This window comes from Augochlora pura, chromosome 4 (assembly GCF_028453695.1).
Source record: "Augochlora pura isolate Apur16 chromosome 4, APUR_v2.2.1, whole genome shotgun sequence".
In the NCBI taxonomy this organism is placed as follows: domain Eukaryota; kingdom Metazoa; phylum Arthropoda; class Insecta; order Hymenoptera; family Halictidae; genus Augochlora; species Augochlora pura.
In genome coordinates, this window is record NC_135775.1 from 21,322,136 (window position 1) to 21,342,534 (window position 20,399).

Below are 20,399 nucleotides of genomic sequence, written 5' to 3' on the forward strand. Positions count from 1 at the left end.
TGAATCGATCGGACTCGCAGCTTTCGTATGCGAATAGGTAATAACTTTATTAAAATTCAGAGAGCCTGAATTGAGATTGTATGAAAAATGTTTTGTTAATTTTTAGAACGCTCCTGGCGCGTATATTTATAAGGTGTTTTATTTTATTTTCATTTCTTTGTTTAGGCAGAATTTTAATACGCGTAATGCATATGAGTGTGCATGATATAATAACTTGAGAATTTTTTATTGACTTTTATTTGCTATAAAATTTATTATTTTATCGTAAAGAAAACTTAGTTTTGTCTTCTTTGTTTCAATAGACTTGTAATAATCGTGCTTGTGTATAATAGAATTTTTAAGTAATTTTTGGTATATTTTCTGCGAGCAACTTTATGAAGAATTTTATTTTTACTCTTAAATCTTATTTATTAGCAATTGTATGATAATTGTAATCTATTGTGAAATAACTATACAGTGGATCTTTTTGTAAGATAGAAATGATATTTGTTAATTGTATAAAGCAGAAGTAGAATTAAAATATATGTCACTTTTTAAAATGTACTACAAGACTCGTGGATTTGTTCTAAAAATTCTATTAATGCTTAACAAAGATAAAGATCCATTTATGTTCTAATTACAATATTATTAGTAATTATTATTATTAATTATTAATAGTAATTATCATTATTTATTATTATTAGTAATTATTGTTAATATGAGTTGACTAGTAATCACAGGCTCTTATACATCTTCCATCGAGAGCCACGTTATCATTTATATCATTACAGCTAATAACCTAATTAGTCAGCAACGAAAGGCTAATTACATTAAGCGCTACGATCACGCTATACGCGTAATGATAATTATAGGGAATTACTATAATTTGAAAAAATAACGACTGGTAAAATAAAAAATTGCGAATTGCTAATTCCACGTTCCGTAAATATAAAACAACATTTGGACATCGATTTCACGCGTTCGTAATAAATTTTGAGTAACTGCAATTTAAAATTGTCATTATTGTTCTTGATAAAAAGACTGAGCAAAGATATGAAAAACAATGAGCAAGATACCTCGAAAAAGATAAGCAATTCCGTCAGGTGAAACATCTGCTCTTAAAACTCTCAATTTTAAATATTCATAGCAACATTTATCCCACGCCATTTCAATAATTGAGCCGTTCAGTGCACACATCGACTAACTCCATAAAACAAAAAGTCGAGAAACGCGATGAAATGATGTACGTTGATTTTTAAAATTCCTGTTATAACATAGATTCACATATATAATGTAGAATGAATAAATGCAGATATAGCTTTCATTTAACGTATAATTTAATGTATAAAATTAATATTATTTAATGTATAAAATTAACAAGAAAGAATAGCCAAAAAAAAAAAAGAAAAAAAAATTTTGCCGTTCAATGGTGTTAATCTTTATTGTTCAGGAAAGTTATTATAAATATAAAAAGTTATGACTATACCGAGTGCTTTGACACTTAAATTTAAGATTTTTCAAAAAGTGGAGCTAATCGATGTGTGCACTGGGCGGCTCAATTCATAAACCTTAACATAGCAATAAAGATTAAACAATAATCAATTTCGAAAGAGTTGACGTTCTCGTTAAACATCGCTGTATTCTTCAAACCGAGCCACCTAGCGCGCCTCGATACCCTGAAAAAAAAAGGATGAAAATTGTTTGATCGATAAGTAGGTACATACGTTTCGGGAACAACGCGCGGGCAGCGTAGCCGGCGGGACGCGATATTGGCAACGATGTTATTTAAATGTTCGCCGATATTAAAGCGCGCGCCGAGGCCATCGGGCTGTTACATTTCACGGGGGCCGTAGGGGAAGGGAGAGGGGGAGGGAAGGGGGACGCACGGGTAACCAGCGTCTCCGGTGAATGAAAAATAGATCTCGAAATTCTCCGTGTGGCAACGGATAACGATTTAATCCGCTGATTGCGTGGAACATATAACCGAGAACCCGCGGGCTCGCATCGCAATAACGTTCCGATCTCTCTCGTATATTTGTGGAAATCGGTCGGCACGGCGGGATACGTTTATGAGTCATAAATCACGGGGCGCGGGAAAGGGGGGGGGGGAGCCGCAACGCGCAGATATAAACCCCCCGGAAAACGTAAACAAGTATTCCGATATACGATTTTTTAAACGTCGCCCGGCACCCCGTATCGCGGAGACCGGTTCCAGGGGTATTCTATGAAAAACTGAGAAATCGGGGACACGCTCTTCGCCGCGTTCATCGATTTTTTTGTCGGCTGCGCCGTCCCGCGTCGCGGCGCTCGATTTTTTAAACAATAACGCCAACCTTCGTTCGATATGCCTGTTAAGTGGACTTTTAATGGATTAATTATGTTATAGTATTTTTCTTTTAGTAAAATAGACGTTGTAGAGACTTAGTTATACGTCATTATGTATTTTAATTAATAAAATTCAGTTTATGAAGTTTCGTCGTACATTGTCAAACATTTTTCTCAATTAAATAGAAATTAAAGTGTTTACTTGTACGTTGTCGAGTATATTTTTAAATAAAATTAAAACTGTATGGTTTAATCGTATGTCATCAGATATTTTTAATGAAGTAAAAATTGCAAAGTTTAATAATACGTCATCGAGCATTTTTCCTAATAATATAGTATATTGTGAAATATTTTTCCTAATAATATAATATATCGTGAAATATTTTTCCTAATAATATAGTACTTCGTGAAATATTTTTCCCAATATAGTAGGTCGTCAAATTTTTTCCTAATAAAATAAAAACATCAAAGTTTCACAATTTTTAATTCGTCAACAGTTTAAAAAAAAAGCACAAAACTCTTATCATATTTCTGCTTTATCCAATTCTAATAAATCATTTCTATTTTACTCAAAGACCCACAGCCAATTAACCATCGCAATCACCACACCTTCAGCCCACCTCGCAGCATAAATTAGCGCAAATCGAGCAAAAGACACTCGCAGAACACAAACGTTCTCTACACTGTCGCGTTCATTCCGATATGCAAAAAATCCCATCGATCCATATTTAAACGAAGCAATTGTATACGCTGTTTCCGTTCCCCGTGCATTATAGCACTTATCTTAAAAGCCCGGACGCTTTCGGCGTCTCTGTATCGGCGGGATCCCATCTGCGAACGAAGAAAGATTACGCAGAAAAAATGCCAGGAAACGTACGAAACGCCGAAAAAAAGAGAGGCTTTAGAATTCGGCCGCGGAACGAACGGCTCCCGAATATAATTCACACCCGCGGACAAAAAAAAAGAAAGGGAATCGAAAAGCATAAAATCCGTCCCAGTGATTTGAAATCGAATCGCGACGGCCGCGAAAAGTTTTTATTAACTCGAACAAAAATCCCGTTGACCGCGCGGGGGCGAGAATTAATGTTCAATGGCGGAGTTGTATTGAAATGTCACTTTATTGATTAGTCGCCCGTGATGAATCGTCGCGATCAATTATCGGAGTAACGGGAGCCTCGATTTTCGGGCGACGAGCCTCCAAGTTTTATTTTCGAATTTCGCGAGGACAGTTTCTTGCCGGGCATGCAGTGTGCGTTAATTACAAGATAAATTGGAGGAATAGTATAATTAGTTGTTCTAGTTCACGCGCCGACGTGAAATTTGATAAAAGCGTGAAATTTAATAAAAATGAGTTTTTATGTTATTCGTTGAAATAGAAATTAATAGCGCTATGTTAAGAGATTTGATAAGTATAATTAGAATAGTATAGAAATTGTTAGTATAGAAATTAATTAGATATGCACAGGAATTAAGGAAAGAATTATTGGCATACGAGATTGATACATTGTTATTTCATTTTTAAAGAAACTGTAGCTAAATGTATACTAAGTAAAGAAAATTACACAGTAAAAAGCACAGTATAAATTACAGTAAAAATCATAGTAAAAATCACAGTAGAAATCACAGTAGAAATTATAGTAAAACTCACAGTAAAAATCATAGTAAAAATCATAGTAAAAATCACAGTAAAAATCACAGTAGAAATCACAGTAGAAATTATAGTAAAAATCACAGTAAAAATCACATTAAAAATCTCAGTAAAAATCACAGCAAAGATCACGATAAATAGCAATAACCACACGACAAAACGCCAAAAATAAAATTGCGATTTTCACGGACAAAAAACCAACTAAAAATTAAAAACTGAAAGCATTGATATTGCAAACGAAAAAGTTTTCTCCCCAAATAATTGCCAGCATTTGGGAAACCCGACGCTATCAGTTCCCATGTCGCTAATTGACCAGATCCATGACAGAAAAATTGAAAACCGTATTTCATTTATTATATGAAATCCGAGCAGCTTCTCCGCACAGCTGCGGATAACATACAATCGCGTCTGTATCGGGCATCGCCAGTTAAAAGTCATCCCGCCAAAAATAATTCGATATCATAGTTATTCGGCGAGTGCCGCGCGTCGGCCATGCGATATCGCGGATAGCGTATCCATAATTTCGGTGTCACGAATTTTCCCCTAATTATCATTGCAAATCGGCGAGAATCCTATTTCTACCCTAGGCAACCCGGGGATCGGTCGCCGCGAAAATCGTAACGTTAATTAATTAAACACGGATCAGTTCGCTGGAATGATAATAAAGTTCTCATGCAATATGTAGATATGCGCGCGAGCCCCCCTCGCCCCCCGCCGAATATAATTGAACGGCGTTTACGTGAATGTTCGATTTAATACCGGTGACAGACAACAAACCCGCAATTGTATTTACACGATCCAATAAAACATTAATCTGAACGGGGCGACGCGCCGCGGTCGCTTTTCCAACCCCCCCAAAACGGTCGACGCAATTCGGAACTTTTGGGCGATTTTTACGGGTACGCCGTTGAATTTGTTGCTGAATTTTAGATTTTATATGTTTTTATATATTTCGCGTTTCGATGTTTCGCTGTAATTATATTTGCAGAAGATAGAATTTAATATGACGTTTCTGGAGTTGACTATAGTAAAAATGTTAATACAGTAAAAATTGTAATAAAGTGTAGGGTCAATTATAAATAATATGATCAAGAAATATGAAATAATAAAGGATGAAGATGTAATAATAAGCAATATAATTTTAAATCGAGGTATTAATATATAATGTTAAATAAGACTGGAAATGGAGGTAATAATATGATATTAAATGAGATATAAAATGGAGATGATAATATAGTATTTAAAAAGGTTGTAAACGAAGATTTTAAATGGAGATATTAACTTGATATTAAATACGATTTTAAATGAACGTATTAACTTGATATTAAATGCGATTTTAAATGAACGTATTAACTTGATATTAATACGATTTTAAATCAAGCCATTCTCCTAATATTCCTATGATTTTAAATAAAAGCTTTATCCCAATATTAATACGATTTTAAAGCAATTCTCCTAACATTAATATGATTTGAAATAAAGCCATTATTCCAATATCAATATGATTTTAAATAAAGCCATTATTCTAATATTAATATGATTTTAAATAAAGCCATTCTCCTAACCTTAATATGATTTTAAATAAAAGCATTATTCCAATATCAATATGATTTTAAATAAAGCCATTATCCCAATATCAATATGACTGTAAATAAAGCCATTCTCTTAACATTAATACGATTTGAAATAAAGCCATTATCCCAATATTAATATAATTTCAAACAAAGCTATAACTTAACATAAAATACAATTACAAATACAAACACCTACACTAAAAACTGTTGAGCGAGTGAATATCGATTGGGCGTTCGAACATTGGCGATCGATAACTGACGTCACGGCCCGCGACATCGGTTACAGAGGAGAACATTCGAATGCGATCGAATGTTCTCGGAGGATCTCGCAACACGCCACGTGCGCGGCGTCTTCTATTGATTTTTTCTTTTAGTCTTCACTCAGCGTCCATGCGGGTCAGTCATATATAAATTAGATCGCGTCTTTTGTAATATACTTTTCATTATTCACATAATAAATAGTTAACAAAAACAAAAGTATATCAATATAAATATATATATATATACCATTTCACTAATATAAATTAACAGTTCAAACGAGCAGCAAAATGTCGAAATCTGTTGAATAATTATCGTCACAAAAGGACGCAGGTGTTATCCTGTATTCATCATTCTAAATCGAACGAATTCCAGCCACGTTTTCCGGCATCGGTACCGCAATCCCTTTTCACAGGTGGTTTATTTACCGGTGTATAATAAATTTCTTTAGCGTGGTGCCCCCCCCCGGTGGAATCAGCGCTAAAACAGAATGATTGGCCCGTATATCTGGCCGGGTGGATCTCCTTCATCGCGCGTCAAACGTCCTGTCATATTCCGCGCGAGCGCGCGCGCGCGCGGCCACGGACATTGTTTACAACGGCGCGGCGGCCGGTATCGGCGCCATATCTGCGAGCGGTTCATTATTTATGAGGTCGCTGAAACACCCCGATCAGCGCTCATTCGAAATTGACGGGTATCGATCTCACCTGTTCCATAGGCGGAACGCCCCTGGTTACCACCAACAGCGTCCCGATGAATGACGGGTCCCGTTCGTTTCGTTCGGCATGACGAACGAGCCGTGAAACGCCGCGTCGAGACGCTGATGTTGCATCTTGGCTACGGTCGCGGATTCGCTCGCGGCGACGCCGACGCCGGGTCATTTCGATCCACGTTCTCGTGCAGTCTGTCGGTGTCATAGTAGCACTGAACTTGTCATGCTAACTCAATCTTTTTTCTCTTTTGTCTCGTTTGTTTTTAACCGTAGCAAAAAATGAGGGATTACTTTAATTGACTTTCTTGTAAATTTTTGTAGTCGATAGTATTAATATTTTATGGAGATACATGTACAGAGTTTTATTAGTTTAATGTAATATTTGAGGATACCATAAGTCCAAGAATTCATGAATAATATGTTCTATACATAATCTTGAGTATAGTTTAAAAAGTAGAGTAGATCAAAATTTTATTTAGATAAAAGACTGACAAATAAAATATTATTGGACGCTAGTGAATAAATATTCTACCGAATGAAAAATCTGTATGAATCGTACAAAAAATAATTGATTTCAACAATCGAAATGATCAAATATATTTATATGATCACATATAAATATAAATTTATTACAAATCCTATACATATATTATAAAAATAGAATATGGAACAAGTAGAATAAATAATTATTAAAATAAAAGCTCGCTCTAACATCAAACCGAGCACATAAAATAATTTATGGCAAATAGAGAATTACTCGAATAAAACACCCAACTACCAGAAATTCACTCGCCTAATTACCCTAAATAAATATTTATGCGAAACGGTCCGAGCAACGTCCAGTTCCGTTTAATAATACCTTGAAAAACGGCGGGCTTTAATGCGAGCGCATAAAATCGGCGGCGTAGTTGCAGTTATGAATATGTAAATACGTGTTTGGCAATTCTTTATAGCGGATCGGCGTGACCCGGGTTTCGGCCGCGGTGTTGCCCGTGCGCGGCCTATAGTTTTCGGTGGGTCAAAGGCCCGGTGCCTGTTCCGGGAAATATTTTCGTGGGACGAGGAAAACTTTCGTATTAAATTCTCGGACGCGCTTACGAGGACGAAACGCGTTTTCCCACTCGGACCGACCCGAGAGAATGGGGGTCGCCGCGAAATTGAGGCCACTGGGCTCCGGAGCAGTCAACGAGTGTTCGCTAAATACGGAGCGGGTCGAAGGAACTTTTACGCAGCGGATTACTTTGTGTACAGGGTCGGAAAGGATTGACAAAAGCATTGTTATTAATAACGGAGCGTCGCGCGTGCTTCTTCGTGATCCGGCTGCTAAGAAATGTCGTGGTTCATCTGAGAATTTCGTGATGTAATAAGTTTTAGTAGACACTTGAATTACTGCTCAAGTAAAAAGGGTTAATTGAGAAAATAATATGCAGTGACTTTTGCGTGGACAGATTTTTATTTTATTTTTTGGATTTTCAAATGATCGTGTTGCGAATTTTTAAAGATTTTGTATTTATGTCTGTTGATGATTGGTTCGTGCTACTGGCAAATTTGTCTGATTATTTATGGCTGGGTTTACTGGCAGATATGTCTGATTATTGGTGTCTTATTTCACTAAAAAATATGTCTGACTATTAGTGATTACTTCTACTAGTAAATGTCTGATTATTACTGGCTACTTTCACTAGCAGATACGTCCGATTTATACTGGCTCCGTTCTACTAATAATATGTCTGATATATTCCTGTCTTATTCTACTAGAATATACCTCTTCTATTACTGATTGTACTGGTAATTATGTTCGTCTATTGCTAGCTATTTCTACTGACAGCCACGTCTGACTATTCCTCACCATTTCTCCTAACATCTACGTCTGCCTATTGCTCTCCATATCTCCTAATAAAATACATTTACTAAAAATTTTATCAAACTCCACTAAACTATAATTGTCCCTGATATTATGAAACAAATTAATTTCACAAAATTTACTTCCGAAATCACGTATTTAAAAAAGCTGGTTAAAATTGAAAGCAGCTTCGCAAAAGCACGGCCGAAAGATTTTTTGTTGCGTCAGCGACCGCTAACGACATAACAAGGTCTCTAAAATTGATGCTAATAGTTTTATGACGTTCATAAAGTGAATGAAGCTGCGTTTAAAATCAACTGTCGCGAACGAATTTATGCGCATAACTAATTCACAGTTGTACAGTCGATGTGGCCTCCATAAAACCGTGTCCATACATCACAAACGTATATCTCGCGTTATTGTACGAAGCTCTATTGTAATACCTATTGTAGTAAATGTCATCGATATTACTTTTGAGAAATCAGCGTCAGCTGTCCGCGTCGCTGTTAGGTGATTGATCTCTCGACGACTAAATACTCAAACGCGACGTTCTAGACCGGCGTTTGAACTGCTATTGGAAACTTGACATTCCGATCGGCTTACAAATTGTTCAGCTTTCCAACTTGAAGATACATTGTTGAGTAATACCTTTTTAGTTACACATATTCAAGCATATTATTCTCCATTCAAGAATTATTATTTATTCTCGATATTCTAGAGATTTTCTCTTTAATAATACGTGCGACTATATTTTAAATATTGCATTGAAATAAAGATAGATAATAAGTTACAGACGTTCTTTAATTTTCAATTGACTTAATAATTAAAATTGAGAAAGTATAAATTACTTAGAATGAAAAATATGAAGTTATATAGTTTGTCAAATTCTCCTCGAAACTTGTTAGAATTACAGTCATAAAATAATTATCTGGTTAAATTATATTTATTTTAGATGAAACTAAAAATATTGTTAAGTCTGAAAAGCTATACATAAAATCCAAATAAAATACATCAAATTCAAATAAAATATATAAAATTCAAATAAAATACATAAATATCCAAATAAAATACATTTCAGTTTTAAACCACAAGATTGCTATTCCATAATTATCTTCTATTAAAATCGAGTTAAAATTCCACTTTAATTTCGATATTTCGTACAATTAATTCCTTCCTTCTATACAATTTTAATTTATTACCCTTGCGCGCACATTTCAAAAATTGTAATCTAATTGTTCTATTTTATTAACAAGCAAACCAACCACACAAATAAGGCACGACCAATTCATTGAACAAACCGCTATCGCGATTCTTGAACTGTGCGTCCGCGCCAGCCGATTACAGTAATAACGATCGATTAATTAAGGACAGAGGGACTCGTTTCGGTATTCGTGGGCGGCGGTGGCGCGAGCGCGCGCGCGCGCAATTTCCATTCGAGGAAGTTCGGCGACGCGGGCGGCAGGACAACAAGAAGACACTTCTGGGCTATCCGCAGAATAATATTGCCGATTGACAAATCGCGAACCGGTTTTGTCCTTGTCCAAGGAGGCGGTGCCGCGCGATCCGTGGGAACTTCTGCGGATTACTTGGACGATAGTTCGGACGGCGAGAGGTATTCGGGCGCGCCGGTGTACTCGCAAATATCTTCCGTGTGAACAATGGACGCGCCTCGTCCGGATAGATCGTTACACGGGAGAAGGGGGGAGGGGGGGAGGGAAGGAGAGCCGAGCGTTTCCAGTATTCGTCCGTGAAATTTCGAATTCCATACGCGATTGATATACTTGGGTAGCCGGGGACGCCGCCGGTTTCCGATATTCAATGCGGCGCACTTGCGATCGACTTTCCGGGACCGTAAGGATACATTATGTCTCGGCAATTGCCTGTACCCCTTTGCCTCGAGTCTGCTGTTGCAATTGCCGCGAAGCAATCCCGCGGGGTTCGTTACCGTCAAAATGTATATCTAATCGTTGGACTGCGGATCTTTGTGCAAAATAGGAATTGTATCACTTAATTGGTGGACGCGTCAGCTTATCAAAATTATGCGCCCTCTTCTCACAGTATAAATAATATAAACCTATAATATATAATAAATAATAATAAACTTAATTATAAGCCTTATATGTTTATTAATATTTAAACAAAACTGTAACAAAGCACTGTATTTATATATTTCTTTATCAGAGATAATAGAAGTTGTGATAAAAATTATCACTACCATAGTATAAATAATACTAAATTTAATCATAAGCCTTATATATTTATTAATATTTAAACAAAAGCGTAACAAAGCACCCTATTTATTTATCAGAGACAACAGAAGTTAAAATTACATTTAAAAAATTAAAAGCAGTTTTATATTACAGTTTGCCCAAAATAAAAACAGAAATGTGTCATGTTAAATAATATATTATTTCGATTCGTTTAATTATGCACACACACTATGCACACATGTGCGTTTATTGCAAACTAAATTTCGCGAATGTTACTTGTACGATTACCACATCTAATGTAATTGTTTGATATAGTTTCAACATAATTGATGAACACATGAATGTTTAACATAATTGCAGCACGATTAATCAACACGTTAACGGGCGAACGTAATTGTCGAACACGTGAATATTTATCGGCGTATCGAAGCTTTACAATACCCGTAAGTTTGCAATTTCTGGTATGCCGTAGTAAGATTGATTAACGTTAAGATATTAGCGCCTAACAGTCGCGTGATCCTATCGATGACACGTGCTGATCGTAAATGATCACTTAGTCAGATTAATTTGACTAATTGGAACCTGTTGGCTCGTGATCGAGTATTGCTTGTTAGTTCCGGATACCTTAGCCGACTATCCCTAGAATTCCCTTCGCACCGTCGAAGAATTTAATTAATCATCCGGTCGAATGACTTCGGAATACCTGAAATACCGTGCAATAATGATTTATCGAACGAAACTTATCACACGTCGACTATTATAAATTTTCTCCGCTGCAATATATTTCGGTCGAATTTGTTAATTGAAGGATCCTCGAAGTGAACAATTCCTATCGCTTGATACAGCAAGTTGATTATCGAATTGAGCAAATTGCTGTTCGAAAATTATCCGAACTGGTGGCTCGCGGAGCGATTAAAAGCCCATAGAAAATTTGTCCCGTAAATAGTCTAACATTTTCATTAACAGCGTTAACTCGCAGCTTGTGTAATTACTGTGCAGGAAGAAAAAAAGAAACCTCGCGCGAGCTAAATGTCTGAAACGGTTTTAATTGTACCCTTGTACGCCCGCCGGGGAAAGTGTATTCGGAAAATTAATTATGAAACGATCCCGCCGGGCTCCGGCCGGCTAAGTTTGTGGTCAGGCAAGTTCGCCGCGTAAGAAAATTCCGTGACGTGTAACAACAATTTTGCCGCGCTAATTACCGCGGGATACGTTGCTCGCGACAGAGAGGAACTGTTGGAAATTATCGGATGACGATTATAGAATCGTCTATGTACGTGTCCGAACGAAAATTAACACGTACTATAGAGTGCCAAAAAAGGAAAGTTTGGTAAATGAAATTAACTTGCAAAATAGAAATAATTATGTCAGTTATTACATAGTTGTGGTGCGAGATAGATTTGGTTGTGAATCTCTGTAATTGTAAATTTGTCTGACCAATATTAGGTATTTCTACTGATTTTTGTCTGATTATTTAAGTCCGCTTATTATTGAATTCTTCTATTTGTAAATTTGTCTGACTAATGTTGGGTACTTCTACTGATATTTGTCGGTCTATCGATCGTCACCTCTACTAGCATGTATGTCTGCCTATTACTGAGTAATACTACTATAGGTCTGCCTATTTTTGGTTACTTCTACTTGTAGATTTGTCTGAATATTGTTGGCTACTTCTACTGATATTTGTCTGTCTATTGATATTTACCGATATTTACTACTGCTTGCTACTACCATAACATATCCCCATATTTCAATACTTTGATTAATACATATGTCTGATTATTAACACCCAATTCTCCTAGCAAATATATCTATTTATTACTCCTTGCTTTTCCCAGTAAAACATATTGATTAAAAATCCATTCAAACCACAATAAACCACCCTTATCCCTGTCATTATCAACAAAAATCATTTTTCACTCCTCATAACAAATTAGCAGAAGCAATCCGATTAAAAATATCGTTTCTATAAAATTCCCCATGACACCCCGGATAAAATCTCTACGCGCCAGAGTCGCGATAAATTATGCAGAGTATTAGTCAATGAAAATGCTCTAGCAGACATTCGCGATTACTAATTAAAGGCACTGAAAGAGAGGCAATTAATTAGAACCGGTGGCTGTGACGTGGTCGCGAAAACCATGCCCACGGAAGCCTTGCGCAGGCATTTAAACGGTTTGCAGAGGCTGGTTAGCGCCGGAAACAATGAGACGGTATAGAAAGGATTTCGAGAAATGTACGTCGACCGACTGAGATTTAGGACGGCTTCCGGTGCTTGCGTTTTGTCATCTGTGTTTTAGGGGCGATGCTATTCCTCCAGAAACTGTTGCAATCTGTTAAGTCATTCGTCCGGCATTAAGAAAAATGCGTCGGCTTACGTCTTACATCGTGTAGAACTGATTTTAGCTCTTAGGTAGAACTGTCATTTTTACGAGAAATACAGAGTGTTACTGTTGGTATAAATTGAACAACGCTAAGGGAGCTAATAATTGATTAGATTGCTGTATATTATCAATTTCTTATTTATTTCTAATCCACTGTTAGTCATTCTTTTTTTTTAATTATTCATGTACTGCCAGTTTTTAATTTCATACCCATTATTAATCAACTGATAGCTACTGTTTCATTTTTAATTATTGATCTACTGTCAGCTATTAATTTCTTATTTATTACCCATTTACTGTTAAATATTAATTTTTTATATATACTCTCAGTTATTATTTCTTTCTTAATTATTGATTTACTGTCAGCTATTAATTTATTATTTATTATCAACCTACTGTTATATATAATAATTCACTGAGTCGCAGAGAATTATTATCAGAAATGAGAATATATGTAAATGCAATGATATTTACATTTTTATTCATCACCAAAGTTGATGTAAATTTTATAATAATTTCTCTTCAACAAATAGACTTAATACGTTTCCAGTACTTCTTAAAAATAACAATTCCATAAATAACTGAAAATATAACTGTTTGTGCCTTTCTTTTGTTGTAATAATTATCACAAATCACAAATATGAATCTTAAATTGAATTGCATCTTGAAATGAACGTGATTAAATGCAATCGCCTTAACACTCATCTTATCGAGACAATCAGCCATAAAAATCGACTCGCGGGACAATAGAAATCATTTCTTTCGAATAATTCCGTCATTTCGGCGAGTACCGAAGACGGCAACAACTCGGCGAAACGAGTGAAAACATCGAAATAAATCGCCGTAAGGTGTTCCACTTCGTAGGAAACAATATTTGAACTGCAATGCATCTCTCTCCCTCTCTCCCTTGGCTTGCGAACATTATCGTCTATTCCGATTCAAATCAATAAACATTAACCCAGATTTGAGGCAAAGAAATTGTTCTCGGCAGAGTTACCTGGAGAGTTTCGATCGCGCGACCCCTCCGCCCCGGCGGCGACCCAGCGCGCGAACTGCAACAACCGTGATTCAATCGTTGCCCGCGATCCGAATTTGCTGGAGAATTAACAACGAACAACCGTCCAAATTTTACAATCGGATTTACGTCAACCTGCGCCACGCGATATCGGGGCACAAAGAAACCAATCGGAATATTCCGCGTCAGACGATAATTAAATTCGGCGCAATCGACTGTTTTTGCGACAAAATTTAATCGCTTCCGGTCTATTTATGATAAACGCCTGAAACAGTGGGAGTTCTTTTTTTTTATTTATACCGAAATCCGTCTAGATGTTGCGTTGTTAAATATAGTTGTAAGTGTAGTAAATGCAGTTGTAAGTATTGTAAATATAATTACTTAAATATTTAAGTACAAGAACACTTTGAATAAATTAAGGAATGTTTAATTAAGAAACTTCAATGCTAACTAATTGTTTCAATATTATTGCTTTTTTCGACGAGTTTTATGAATGAAATAGTTCATTCTTTTGTTTTTGGAAAAAATCGTTTTTCCATTTTTATTTGCAACCTGTTTTCGACAAACACAATGCAGAAACATATCGAACCATGCATCAGTTTAATAAAATAGTTTCGTGTTTTATAGCTGTAAAAATTACAGATCAAATTTTATTAAAAAAATTCAATATATTTAATTTATCCTCTTGTAGTCGTATTAAGTTTAACCATCGGTGTTATACTAGTCAGAATTAATTTACGTAATACATTATTATGTATGTGCAAGATTAAGAAAGAAAAATAAAATATAGTAACTCTTTTTAAAAATTATATACACGTATACATATAACACAATAATATATTCTAATTTTCTATGAAAATAATGAAAATAGAAAAATAAATAAATAGCATTGGTAACTGAGAGCACTGATACGACCAGAAGGGTTGACGACGTTATTCGTAACCGCATGCGCGCGAAAACGATTACACGGAATTCGGTGGTTCGAGGAGAGCGCGAACACAGTTTCGAACGACTATGAATCAGGTGACTTTCGGCCGACTTTTGTCCGTGGTTGCTCGTCGCACAGGGTCGCGCAAGCGGTGCCGCAGCTGCTACCGCGAGCCCTCAAGATGGATTTAGAGAAATCGCCCGGCTTAAAGCGGGCTCTCGCCTCTGTTTATCTTGCAGGTGTCCTGGATGCGTAAAAGGGACATGCATATCCTGAGCACGGGCATCCTCATGTACACCTCGGACCTGAGGTTCCAAGTGATCCATCTGGACAAGTCCGAGAACTGGACGCTGCAGATCAAGTCGCCCCAAAAACGCGACTCCGGGGTTTACGAGTGTCAGGTCAGCACCGAGCCGAAGATGTCGCTGAACTACACCCTGAACGTGATCGGTGAGTGCACACTGAATTATTCAGCTTGGCCCGCGTAAGTCGCCCGCGCGCGACCGTCTTTTCCCGCTTGATTTTCATTTTCCCGAAGAAATCCCTTCGATCCCTCCCTACGACAAAAAACGAAACCCACTGGTTTCCCCTCCTGCGGAGCTGTCAGCGTCGCCGAAGAAGTCACGGATTACCGGCCGATGAATTTTTAATGGCCGCGAATCGCCGACGGCGATTCTCTTCTTGTCTTGGTCGTTCCCTCGGTGAATTTAGGGGAAATGCACGGCGGGACAGGGATCCCGGTTATCTGGCAATAATTTAAGAGCGTTGCTAACAAAGCGTAGGAAACAACGCGAGCGATGGAATCGAACAATTTCTATTTATAGGAAGAATTAGCCAGCTCCAGCGTGGTTTATACAGTTCACCTGTTTACAGTGATTTGATCATTGTCTTAAAAAATTAGTAAATATAAGATAATACTTTTTTCACTTGATGCAAAGGGTTGATAGGAATGCACAAATTTTAAAGTGTTTAATTGTATATAGAAATTGTTGTAAAACGGTTCGAATAATTTTGCAAAATCACTGCAACAGTGGCAGATTTATTTATATTATACTACTGCAAGTATTGTATTTCAAATGGATTCAATATCATATGCACAAATTGGATTGGATCATATAACAATGACATACTGTAAATCATATAACACATTTTCGATATAGAATCAAAATATCAGGTATATAAATTCAAAATTTAATTTCAGATTATTGTATCAGGTATATAAATTCAAAATTTAATTTTAGATTAAAGTATCAGATGTATAAATTTAAAATTCTACTTTAGATTAAAATATTAGGTGTATAAATTTGAAATTTAATTTTAGATTAATGTATGAGGTGTATAAATTTAAAATTCTATTTTAGATTAAAATATCAGGTGTATAAATTTGTAATTTAATTTTAGATTAAAGTATGAGGTATATAAATTTAAAATTTAATTATAGATTAAAATATCAGGTGTAAATATGCACACCTTTTCGTGTTTTAGTCAATATTTTTAAACTCGTAAAATTGTTAGCATGAGCGAAGAAAAAGTGCACTTAAGAAAAATCATTCTTATTCCCTTTTTGGAACTCGTACAGCAATGTATTAAACGCACTCTTTTCACTTTTTTCTTCACACATAGTAACAATTTTACGAGTTTAATAAAACAGTCTAAAATATGAAAAAATACGTGTAAATTGTCAATAATATACTAATTGAACTGTTTAAACCGGTTTTAGCCGAATCCGAATTCTTGCTAAGGATCGTCAACTAATATAAAAGTGAATAGTATAAAAGAAAGTATAAAAGTGAACCTTCTTAATAAAAGTGAACTTTCCTAATAAAAGTGAACTTTCCTAATAAAAGTGAACTTTTCTAATAAAAATGAACTATACCTAACAGCATCGAGTGCAAAGATATGCTACAAAGCAACGCCAATTCCTATAGCTCGGTGAATCAAACGTCAGATCCGTGCCCACCCCGAACGAAAGTGTTTCGAATCGACAATTACGATTGCGAAAGAGAAACGAGTCTTCCATTAGGCACCGCTAGCCTACACGTGAAACCTGTTCAACAGATGCCAGGTGGAATTCCGCGGAATAACCTCCCCCACACACGCGAAGATCTTAACGGAGAGCCGAGCCGAGCCGAGCGGCAGATTTTTCAGTGACCGTTCGAATAACATTTCGCGGAACTAGCGAAGCAACGGGGTAAACGATACCGAACACGCGAGATTTCAGTTTCGTCTTCCGGCAACGCGGTATCTCGGGCTTTCTCGGAAATAAAACCGAGCGGGGCGTCGGGGAATAAGTTATATTCCTATCGGTGGCTGAAGTTTAGGCACACTATAAACAACCCAACTTTGTTTCCGCGCGAGCGGTTCTCCCCCCCCCCCCCTCCCTTGCCGGAAGGCTTTCATATTGGCATAACCGCCTCGTCGTGAACTTAATCTTTGCAGTTCAATGCCTCCGCAACATGTAAGCCCCGTTCACGGAAACTTTCCGCCCCGTGCGCCCGATTTTTCCGTGAAATTAAAAGCCGCGCTCTCTTCGCTGCAAAATTATGTTCGTCCGCGTGACGATAACTTTCGGGCCGAGCTTGCGAACAGGGCGCTTGTGAAAGCGATACCGTTGTCCTTTCGAGACCGAACCAGTGTCCGCGGACTTCGATAAAGCTTGAAGAGACGAGTGAAACGTTTATGGTTGGGAAGTTTTTATGGATAAACAATTTTTAGGGGAAGCGCGCGGAATTCTTGTTTCAGAGCTCGTAAATTAAATTGAAATGTGTTGGATTTGTATTTATTTATATTGCTATACTTACTTTTTATTGTAGTTATTTATCTCAGTATATTTATTCTTATAATAGTTATTTATATTATTATATTTAGTCTCATTATATTTAATTATATCAGTGTATTTATTCTTGTTATAGCTATTTATATCATTATATTTACTCTCATTATATTCAATTATATCATTAAATCTATTTTTACTGTATTTATTTATACCTAGATTTACACTTATTTACAACAGATATTTTATAATTACGTGCATCTCAATTTTTAAGAATTTTATCAGCGACATTTTCTGACAAACGATTTTATTTAAGCATTTATATATTTTAACAATAAATATAACCTGACATAAATCTCAATTTTTAAGAATTTCGTCAGCGAGATTTTTCTGACAAACAATTTTATTTAATCATTTATGTATTTTTAACATACATTGGGGAACTTCCATGATAATTCCATGACTATGAAACGGCATTCTGTCTGAGTCTATATCATGGAAAAAATACCACAAGTCAGAACAGTTACTATAGTTTGTGACAGACAAGTGAAGACACGTTCGCTGTAAAATTGACCGCGCGTTCGGCAGCGTCCAACCAGCGAATCCGAGCACAGAGTCGATCGCGAGTACATAAAATATCTTTCCCCTTGCATTTATTCATGCTCCGGGCTGACGAAGTTTGATCGGTTAACTTTGGAGCATCCTGTAGAGTGCTACTCCTGAATTTCTGCTATAAAGTATAAACGCACGGGCGTAGCTCGAGTGGCTCGGTTATTAAAGTTCGATCGACGGGACGTCGAATGTGTGCAGCCGATCGAAACATCTCTCTTTCCGTTTTGCATCGCGGCGTTAAGCGCGCGTGTGCAGCGTGTCAGATTATGCACTAACAAATGCACATTTTCTTCGAATGATAATCGTAAAGAATATTTCCTTAAACAAGGCTGTATGATAAATTAATTAGCTTGGTAATAAAATCGTATAGCATATTGTTAAAGCGAGTAAATAATAAGCAATAATGCTTCTTGGATTAACATTTAACATTTGCAAAATTAATGCGAGAGATAAATATGTTTCTATCGAATTTATCCTATTATTCTATTTTTTTATTAACCCTTTGCACTCCGAGGTACCACAAGAATTATCGTATCACGCTCAGGAACAATGTTTACATTAACAAAGTCTAGATTTAAACAATTCTTAAAAGTAAAACTATTGGCAAATCACAAAAGACAATATCAAATGTATAAAAAGCATTTTGTCACGTAAAATGAAAATAGTATGAGCCAAACAAATTACATTAGATTCGCAATTAAAATAAAATAAAAACACTTCTGAAGAAGAAAATCTTTAAAATCGACAAAATGTTCGAATTCCCTGTTACACGCGCAGCGTCTATTTAATTAACGATATTGTTAGATATGCTATTCGAGCAAACACAGGAGATGTGTATCATCATTCCTGCAAACACGCCGTCGGCTCGCGTTCATCGAGCATTAGCAAATTCTGATGTTACCGGCTCCATTTGGTGTCTATATTAACTGCATTTGATCCGAAGCTTCTCCCGTCGCACGGCAAACCAAAAAACACGCCAATATTGCAATTCCGACTCGCAGTTACCTCATCGAAATCGACGAATCGCACGCTCCACGCGCGCGATATTTCACGAACGACGTTGCACGATTTTCGTTCGCGATTGCTAAGAAAATTGAGCGAAGCTCGCGCAAGCATTCGAAGACGTTCCGCATGCGCGAAGACTGTCGGAAAGCAAATTTTAATAAATTTCTCATTGTCAGCTTAAAAAGCTAATCCGCCGGATGAAATTTCTCCTGGGTCCAGTACTCTAACGCGGGAGTTTCGGTTGAAAATTTCTGCTTTCTCTGGAAACCGCCGTGAAAAAAGGATGAAGTAATTTTCCTTTTTTCACCATGTTTTGACTATATAAAATAAGAATACCTTTCGGTCCGTGCATTCGATATTTTTTTATCAGATATGCTACGATGATTACGATAAAGTATAACAAGTGTTTTAATTATGAACTTCGCGAAGCATTAGAATTGTTTACAACAATAGTAAAGAAAAGAAATTCGACAAAATCGTATTTCTTCTTTTAATAACGTGAACGAAGTGGAAATCGTGCTAATAATTATTATATTATTATTTATATCGTTTCATTCGTGTTTTATATAAATAAATAATGTCCGCAGTCTAGACGCGGCAAGGAGCGTTCGTGCATCGTAGAAACGTTTCACCGGAATAGTCGTGTAATTTGTAAAGAAATCGCGGTCGATTGTTCTGCTCCCCTTTCTTCGGCTCTTATTTATTAGGATTTTCAATGTATCGTGAAAATGTACTCACTAAATCAGCTTCCGAACTGGCACAAAATCAACTGCAATGACTGTCGGGACGTCCTTCCTTTGTTCGGCGAGATACAAGACAATATTTCCGCGAGACATAACATCTAAGATCTTCGAACGCGTGCCAATATTTTGCCTGAACGCGGCGCAACTGGAAGGGAACCATTTTATTGCTCTCGCGTTCTTTCCCTCGATTACGTGGTTCCATTTTTTTATTTGCTAACGAACGCTGTTGCAAACATGGACCGAGGAAGGGCTGCGAACAAATATTCGAATAATCGTAAATTCGGTGACAGTAATAATGCAAATTGTTGTAACCTCGCTATATAATTCGTAGAACATAAAATATAAATATTCGTAGAATTTAAATTTTTGTAGAACAATAAGATTGTTCTG

The 20,399-nt window shown here is 36.5% G+C and overlaps 1 protein-coding gene across 1 annotated transcript in view; it reads left to right on the forward strand.

The window, feature by feature from the left end:
* Dpr1 (defective proboscis extension response 1) overlaps nucleotides 1-20,399 on the forward strand; it is a 528,341-nt gene that overhangs the window by 324,193 nt on the left and 183,749 nt on the right. The window contains exon 3 of the mRNA XM_078178615.1: nucleotides 15,116-15,326. Within this exon, the coding sequence (XP_078034741.1) occupies nucleotides 15,116-15,326 (211 nt within the window). The remainder of the gene's footprint in view (nucleotides 1-15,115; nucleotides 15,327-20,399) is intronic.